The following is an 8,734-nucleotide window of genomic DNA, read 5'->3' as shown; positions in this document are numbered from 1 at the left end:
ACTCCATCTCATGTGCGCTGAGCCGACAAATGAGGCCAAACCCACAGCATTTTGCTAAGATCCGTAGGAAATCATTCCACAGCCTTATGTTTAGTTTAGCAGACTTTCAGTAGATTCATTCCCTTCTTTCTCTTCATTATTTTTTTTCCCCTTAACAAAAACAAGCAGCATGCTAAGAAATGCAAACCCGCTGGGATGTTTTCAGCCTTGGCCGGGGCCGCCTGAGCCCCCCCGGGGCCGGGAGGCTGCCTCTGGCCGGGGCTCAGCGGGCGGCTTTCTGGGAGAGCCTTTTCTGATCCAAGCTGGTGTTCAGCTGTCTGTCTGAGGGCAGACTCCACTCGGCGACGGACGGACGGATGGACAGCAGCAGAATGGCACTCTGGGGAGCCTGCCTGCTCCTCTGCCTCCTCTCCCTCGCCCAGGTCTCCGGCCAGGAAAACAACAAATTCCGGCCAAAACCAGCAGCTTCCAAGAAAGGTAAGGAGCGGTGGCACCGTCCCAGTGAGGAAAACTGGTGGGGCTTGTGGGGGGATGCAATTACCCTACAGTGTTCTAATGAAACTTTAAAAAAAGCATCTAAAAGCCAAATAAGGTGTCTTTTTTTTCTTTTCTCCCCGTGGGAATGATTGCATAAAATAGCAAGGAAATGGAAATGTTTTCAGCATGTTCCTACCTTGAATAAATTTGATGGGACAGCTCGGTCTGAACTTCAGAGGGTAACATATTTTTCTGTGTTATCTCCAAGGTTCACCCCAAACTGCTAAAATCTCCTTTTCTATGACTCCCTACCCCTCCTCATTCATTTTTCAGAAGCAAATAAGCAGCAGATGACAGGCTGCTGTTGTAAATTTGGAGACAAGAGACGGCAGATCATATGTAATCCACTAAATATCAACATGAATCTTCATTTTACAACACTCGCCCCGGGTGCATGTCAAGCCCTACACGAGCTTCAACTACTCAGGCTTACCAGAGGGCACTGCACATAAAAAGTTGCCTAAATTTTCTTTTCCCTAGTGTCATGGGTTCTCTTTTCTTCTTTCTCTTCTCCTCTTCTCTCCTCTTCTCTTCTCTTCTCTCCTCTCCTCTCCTCTCCTCTCCTCTCCTCTCCTCTCCTCTCCTCTCCTCTCCTCTCCTCTCCTCTCCTCTCCTCTCCTCTCCTCTCCTCTCCTCTCCTCTCCTCTCCTCTCCTCTCCTCTCCTCTCCTCTCCTCTCCTCTCCTCTCCTCTCCTCTCCTCTCCTCTCCTCTCCTCTCCTCTCCTCTCCTCTCCTCTCCTCTCCTCTCCTCTCCTCTCCTCTCCTCTCCTCTCCTCTCCTCTCCTCTCCTCTCCTCTCCTCTCCTCTCCTCTCCTCTCCTCTCCTCTCCTCTCCTCTCCTCTCCTCAATACTGTCCCATTCTTTTTCCCTCTGACGCAATGCACATCAATTCTAGGAGAAGGCAGGTAAGGAAGCAGTTCTTGTTACACCTGGCAGCGTGTGAGCCTGCCTGATGTGACCGTTGTCTGATGCTGTTGCATGGGCTTGGACCATTTCTGGTGGGTGCTTTCCTGCTTGGAACAAAGCTGGGAGCAAGGAAGAAGCATCCCAGGAATTCACTTGGCTGGGCTGCTCGCTACATTTGCCCAGCAGCTATTTTCATCTGATCCCATCCTTGAGAAAATTCTCCTTTTTCTGCCATTAGATCTTCCTACAAAATCACTGCATAGCTGCTTGTTCCATGTGGCTGTTTTCTAGAGCAAAAATACCTCCTTGGGCTGGCACAGGGTATATACATGTGGTACACTTAATGGATGTAGCAGGAAAGAGAAATGAGTTTCTTAGAGAAATCATATTTTTCCCTGTGTCACTGGAACTGCTGTTTGTAACCCACTGGTGAAAGCAAGTGAGAGAAAAATCAAGTGGAGAAAAGTCAGATGGTGGGAGAAAAATCGCTTTTGACAGGAAAATTTGTCTCCAATTTAAACACATTTGTCAGAGGGAAGGGAGCAAGCTTTTTTTTTTTCTGAAAATCAAGCCGTCTCAAACAGCTGGTGTCAATTTTTCTTGAGAGCTTCCAGGATTCTTTTCAAAGGAGAGGTCAAGTTTTCTTTGGGGAAAAGTAAACCCCAAACTTGGCATTATTTGGCCAGCTGTATCCAGCCTCGTGGCAGGTCAGCCACCCTCCCTTCACTGGAAACTTCCAGCATTTCTTGGTTAACTTTTTTCCTGACTTTTACCAACATCAGGGGGGGGGGAAAGAGGGGGGAAAGCACTAAAAATCCCCCACAGAGTTCCTTTTTGCCCCCAACTGCTTGCCACATTCAAGCCGCAGGGGCTGGGCAGGATGGCCCCATCCCATCCCAGGCCCCCAGCACCCCCTGTCCCAGCTCACCCCGTGCCCTTCACCAGGGAGGGTTGAGCAGGGTGAAGCCACTGGAGTGTTGGGGTGTTTGGCTGGATTTATTTTTTTTCAGTCTGCACAGCCAAACCACAAATGTTAGAAAAGAAAATGATGATTCAAGCCAAGTTTTTTATCTTTTTATATATTTTTTTTTTGTAATTATTGTTTACATTTGGATCTGCTTCAGAACACAATGTGGTGCTGGTTCAATATGAAAAATCCGAACCATAGCATTCAGAAAATGCTGAGATAGCACATTTATTTTGCCTTCTGTTGGGTTTTTTCCTGCCTCAAATTGCTCCCCAGTGATTTTTCCAGACCCAGCGGTACAGCAAACTCTACACAAACCTTGATGTTTTGGAGGCAGATGGGATTTGTCTTCCTCCGGTGGCCACAGGGGTCTCGCCCAAAGGGTTGTGCAGGGGAGGCAGGAGCCGTGTTGAGCAATGGCAGCCCTGCTTGGGGGGGTGATGGCACTCCCCAACTCAGGGGTCCACACTGGGGACCCACTGGCCCTGGGGGGGGGGTCCCCTTGGTCACAGCTGTGGCAAGGTGCTGGGGCCACAGGAGAACCGTTTTAGTGTAACTCTCACATGTACTTTTAAGGTAACTAGAGCTGACCATTAGAGTCTGCATGCTTAAATCTACAGGTAAATCTTGGAGTACAGATGCTCTTCACAGAAAATGCCAGTGAACATTTACACTTACACAAACTCAGGGTGAGGGTGTTCAGTCCCCTGCTCTGATCTGGGGACAGACTGCAACATGGGGTGACTTTTCCAGCTGGGACATTCAGGAAAATGCCTGGTGTCAGAAGAAAAACCAGTGGCCAGGGAGGTTTGATGACAGACATTGTGAACCAGAGAGATGCATGCCCCGCCGAGGGACAAGAAACCTGTTAGGATGGGAACAAACTGGATGATGCTTGCCCAGGCAGAGCTGAGCAACCCAGATATAGATCCAAATATCATACTGGGATAGTTCAATAATCAAAATGAATTACAGAGGGATTTGGTTGTTTTTCATTGTTTAATTAGAACAAAGAAAAACATGCAAGAGCTCCACTTGCAGCATTTGAATACATTACTGACCAGGCTTTCAGACCAACAGACTATTGTGACCCACATCCTTCTGTGAGTCTCGCTTTCACCTCACCTCTGCCCGCGCTTAATCCTGCAGCTCACAGTTAACCACACAAGAACCTGCTCCAGCTCCCACGGGCAGCGCTGTCAGCCCCCATGCTGGCTTCAGTCCCAGCAAACCCAAGCTGTAATAGCTTTGATCAGGGGCTTCAGGAGGCCAGCCCTGAGGAAATGACAGCGCAGAGACAAAAACCTCTGGCAACTAAATAGAAAACTTGATGTTTGTTGATGCAGCCGCGGTACTTGCTTTGTAGCTGAAGCGCAAATTAACCACTCTTGGTTCTCCCCCACGACGTCCCGGTGAATGAGCTGATGAAGGAACGCCCTTGTGGCCCAGGGCTTGGAAACGAGGTGGTGAAAAGGGACAGGACACTTAGGTTAATTGTCACAGAGATGTGTCACCTTGCGTAGCAGGAACCCTCTAGATGGGAGCCCACCAGCAAACCTGGCTGGAACAACGTAAGGAGCTGCCCCAGCAAGAATCAGTGTCCTGCCATGGCCCTTGGATGTTATTTAAACTTAAGGGATATTTGTTCTGCTGCAAGACCAGCTTGCACGGAAAAAAAAAACAGCATTAATTAGCTGTTTCCCACAAAATGTTCTCATCAAAGGCAGCAAAATAGTAACTAGTGCCTCAATGTTAAGTGAACCCATTAAAGTTAATTGAGCAATGTGTAAAGCAGCTTAATGACCTCCTTCTGATATGTCTGGATTTTCATATTCATGGCACCATCTAGTCTTTGGGCTGGTGGTTTTGGTTTGCATCCAAGCTGCTTCCCCATTTACCTGGCTTGTTGCCTCAGCTCCCCATCTCTTTGACCCTTGAGGAAGCCCATCCTATTGCCTTCGTGGGAAAATTGTCTCCTGTCCTTTCACCCCATGAGAACCACCAGATGCTTACACCAGGCCAGGCAAAGCAATAGGAGCAGCAGAGACAGTGTAAGGAATACAAACACCTCAATCTCCCACTACCTCCAAGGCATAATGGTCCTTTTGTTCCTAGACAGGAGAAATCCAAGTATGATTAATAGGTGGTTGGAGCTCTTGCAGAAGCAACACACTGAGCAGGATGTAGGATTTAGTATCAGGCAGCAACCAACTACGCAGCCAAGGAGGCATCTTCTCATAGCAGGAGAACAGCTCTCGCCAGTTTTTGGGTACCTGCACAGGGGATGCTGAAGGCAGAGGCAGCTGTGGTAGCCTGAGGGATGGCGTGGTTGGTGGGCTGAGGGATGGAGTGGCTGGCGATGCAGGGGCAGATCTATCAGAGGTACCACGGCCCTTCCAGCCTCTTCCTGCTGAGCGTCAACCCAGTGAGCAGGAGCTTTCCTACCAACACACCCATGAGGGCAGACTAAGGACTGCATAAAGACAAAATTTTGTGCTAGGATGCTTAAGGAAAGACAGGAGGGTGTGCTGCAAATAGAGGGAGAGAGGGCATGTTTTTGAGGGATTTTAAAAAAATAAAACCTATTCAGCAGCAGCTTTAAATCCCCCACAAAACACTCGTGTGTGGCAGGACTCCTGCTTAGGAGGAGCAGCATCAGGTGGTGCCCTCCTGCGTTTTGGGAGCTTGACCCCAATGCAGCACCACTCCAGGCAAGTGCCCTACACAGGGACTCCAGAGACAAGCCTGCACCTTGCAACACTCGTGTGTGGCCACCCAATTTCCCCAGCACTGCAGCAGCAGCCCAAGGGGAGACCCCCTCCATCACAAAGCCCTGAAACCCCAGCTGGGAAAACTGGGCTGCCGGTGAAACCAGGCTAGTGAGCAAATGCTCATTCTGATGGATATGAAAGGGGACACAGGTGTTGACTTTGTGGATCCCTTTTGTTCGTTTTTCTCTAAGGGCAGAGTAACAGGGAGTTTTGATGATAGGAACAGCTTCAGCTTCATCCTCCAGGGACACGGCCAATGTTCACGCTCCTCCCTTGCCCTCTCCAACAGATAGTGTGAGCCTTAAAATGATTGAAGACCTGAAGGCCATGATTGACAACATCTCTCAAGAGGTTGCCCTACTGAAGGAAAAGCAAGCACTCCAGACAGGTAAAGGACTCGCTGCTTAGCAAGCGACTACAATTGGTCCACATGTTTTGACAAGAGATGCCCAAGCACCCCACGACAAGGAGTCTATTGTGGGGAGAGAGAGTGGGAGCTCGGCTGCAGTTCCTCCAGGCAGATGGAGCTCCTCAGACGGTTAATGATGAGAGTGTGTGGCCCCTCTTTATGTGTTAGAGCTTCCCATTTGTATAGCTATGGATATTTCTATGACACTAAGCCAGATGTTCATTTTACTTTGTGAATCAGAGGGATGGGTAAAATGGAGTGGTCTCTAATAAAATGTAGTTTACTCTTCTCTCTGAATCCCAGTGACATGGTGACCTGGTCTCTTATACATACTATGGTATTGCCCAGGGAACCTCACAGGAGGTCAGTCCCACCATGCTTCATTGAACACATACAGAGGACAGTACCAAAATGTCCATCTTCCAGCCATGCTCCATGGTTATTCTGTGTGAACTCCAGCAATGCTGGTAGGAGAGGGATTTGCAGAACGTGAAACAGAAATGCAATGAAAATGCAAGTTAAGGAGAACGCTCTCCTTAAAAGAAAATGAACACAAGCAAAATCAAGACTTTAGAGCCAAACTTACATTCATTGAGATGTAATTGGTTTGGATATTAATGCATGGCTCTGATTAGTTATTGTTTGGCCCGAGTACCCTGCACTCTCAGGGTTTAGAGCTTAAAGGAAAAATGAAGTAAATGGCTATTCTTAACAATAAAATCAGATGCAAGTAGAAATTTCTTCTGAATACTTCAAACTAGGCAAGCACAACACTTCTGATCAAAGCCTGTTAAAAAAGACATTTTTTTCTCATGCCTGCATAATTATGATGATTGAATTGGAATTGCAAACTTTTTCCCAAAACATGCGAACACTCGGCAGCGCCCGCCTCAAGCCTTCGCTCCAACCAGTTTGTCAGAGGAAGCGTAGCAGCAGCTGGGGAAGAGCAAGACCAAGGGAAGGGGCAGGAGGACCATGGCAGCAGCAGAGCCCAGGAGGGTGACGGGGCACCCCCAGGCCCATTTTTCCTCATGGTTTGCAGACAGGGAGGGCTTGAGTCCTGCAGAGGAGGGAGAGACCCCTGGGATTCCCGTGCTGCCAAGGATTGCTGTGCAGCCTAATAAATGAAGTCTGTAGTCTGGCTGCTGTGATTGCTGCTGCTGCTGCCTCTTCCTGGGCACGCTTTTTTAAAACTAATAAATTCCCTTTCTTTCCTTTTGTCCTGTTTTTTTGGTAACCTCTCAGTTTGCCTGAAAGGCACCAAAATTCACCTAAAATGCTTCCTTGCGTTTTCGGAGATCAAGACGTACCACGAGGCCAGTGAAAACTGCATCTTGCAGGGGGGCACGCTCAGCACCCCCCAGAATGGGGAGGAGAACGACGCCCTCTACGACTACATGCGCAAGAGCATTGGCTCTGAGGTGGAGATCTGGCTGGGCCTCAACGACATGGCAGCAGAGGGCAAGTGGGTCGACATGACGGGCGGCTCCATCCGCTACAAGAACTGGGAGACTGAAATCACCACCCAGCCTGATGGCGGCAAGCTGGAAAACTGTGCGGCCTTGTCGGGGGCCGCGGTGGGCAAGTGGTTCGACAAGAAGTGCAAAGAGCGGCTGCCCTACATCTGCCAGTTCATGATCGTGTAGTGGCGGGGGCCTCCCCCTGCCCATCCACCCGCCACCTGGGTCTTACCCCTTGGCAGCAGGATTATAAAGCTATAGGTATGTGTATGTGTACATGTACATATGCAAGCACGCGCGCGCACGTTCCACTAGAGTCACTCTGCAAAGAAAGTCGTCACAGCTCCGTATTGGGTTAGAGAGCGTTAGAGCTTTTCGTTTGGCCACATCCAGCCCTGTTAGCAGCTGCATTGTTCTTACTAAGGCGTGATTTATAGATATATTTTTTTACACAGGGAATTTTATTAGGACAGCTCAGTTGTTTTGGCAAAGACACAGTGCCTCAGTCCAGCCTGGCAAACAGCCACCTCGGCTGCCCGGGGCTGTCGCTCTGCAATGTCCTTTCCCACCTCACTGAGCTTCGTTGGGATACCAGCAAAGCTAGTTCCCACTTTCTTCTCCTGTTTTGCTTCCTGTAAGCCCTGGCAGCGAGGCACACAGGATCAAGATCCTCATCCCTCACAGCACCCTAATTCAGGCTCCTGGGGATCGAGGTCCTGTCTCAAAAAGTAGAGAGAATTTGTAATTTTTTTCTGAGAAAAGGGTTAAAGAAAAAAAAAATAAACAACAAAGGTGGGAAAGAAATGCAGGTCACACCAACAGTTTAATGAAGCCCTGCTGATGCTGATTTGCTGGCTGTTGGCGTAAAGGTATCAGCAGTTCTTTGCAGCTCAGTGCTTGATAATAACTCCTCCAGTTTGAGTCATGTCTCCTGCGCTGCCAGGTTGGGAATGTCGAGATGTGACACTCATGGGGAACCCATGCGAGAGGTATTTCAATGTGCTGCTTTGTTTAAAAAGAGCACGATGATGGGTATTCCAAGACACTGAGTGGAAGAGTCAAGCTGGAGGGATTGAAACACACACAAACAAATGCAGAGTGCACATTCCCGAGGCTGTCACTATTGTCAAACTCTCTGCTGTTCAAATGACTATAAAATAAATATATATATAGCTTGCTGAAGGAAGGGAGTTGTGTCAATGAGATTGGAGTGCTTTCTTCTCTTTGCATTTCTCTTCAGAGCAGCTCCAGGGACCTGCAGAGGGTCAGAGATATCAAAGGCAGAGGGGAAAAGAGCTTCCCACCCAGGATACGGTTTATAGGATTTCCACCTCCCCTCTTATCATCGCAGTCACAGGCCACACACGGGATACAGGCACGGAATCCTTTTACAGGCATATAAGATTTCCCTCCTCTCCTCCTCTTATTGCTGAGAAATGTCACTCCAAAATATGAGCCAACCCAGAAAAAAGGTCTTTCCCTTGTCCCCATTTGGCAGTGGTAGTGGTGTCAGGGGAGGAGGCACCTCAGGTCCCAGCGTGGAGCCAGCACTGACCAGGCTGCCTCCTGCCTCCTCTGCAACGAGCAGAGCTGCAGCAGCACTGAGTGTCCCTCTCCTTCCTCCACTGAGGTGGTGATGGCCTCTCCTCCTCAGCATCCTGCCAAGGAGAGAAGGCTACATGAA

General features: G+C 49.0%; 1 protein-coding gene across 1 annotated transcript; it reads left to right on the top strand.

Moving 5' to 3' along the window:
* Nucleotides 1-238: 238 nt before the first annotated feature.
* On the top strand, nt 239-8,232 carry CLEC3B (C-type lectin domain family 3 member B). Its single transcript, XM_065051777.1, has 3 exons — nt 239-477; nt 5,471-5,569; nt 6,836-8,232. Exons 1-3 carry the CDS (start codon nt 357-359, stop codon nt 7,234-7,236), a joined length of 621 nt encoding a protein of 206 aa, XP_064907849.1. The 5' UTR covers nt 239-356; the 3' UTR covers nt 7,237-8,232.
* Nucleotides 8,233-8,734: the final 502 nt, after the last annotated feature.

The sequence above is a fragment of the Columba livia genome, chromosome 2 (assembly GCF_036013475.1).
Source record: "Columba livia isolate bColLiv1 breed racing homer chromosome 2, bColLiv1.pat.W.v2, whole genome shotgun sequence".
In the NCBI taxonomy this organism is placed as follows: Eukaryota; Metazoa; Chordata; class Aves; order Columbiformes; family Columbidae; genus Columba; species Columba livia.
The sequence above is the reverse complement of the archived record's forward strand: the minus strand, read 5'-3'. Positions and strand labels throughout refer to the sequence as shown.

Bases quoted from the DNA above. Each gene is read 5' to 3' on its own strand.
- CLEC3B (XM_065051777.1), top strand. From the start codon at position 357: ATGGACAGCAGCAGAATGGCACTCTGGGGAGCCTGCCTGCTCCTCTGC. The intron at 478-5,470 runs GTAAGGAGCGGT...CCTCTCCAACAG, and splicing joins ACCAGCAGCTTCCAAGAAAG to ATAGTGTGAGCCTTAAAATG. The intron at 5,570-6,835 runs GTAAAGGACTCG...GTAACCTCTCAG, and splicing joins AAAGCAAGCACTCCAGACAG to TTTGCCTGAAAGGCACCAAA.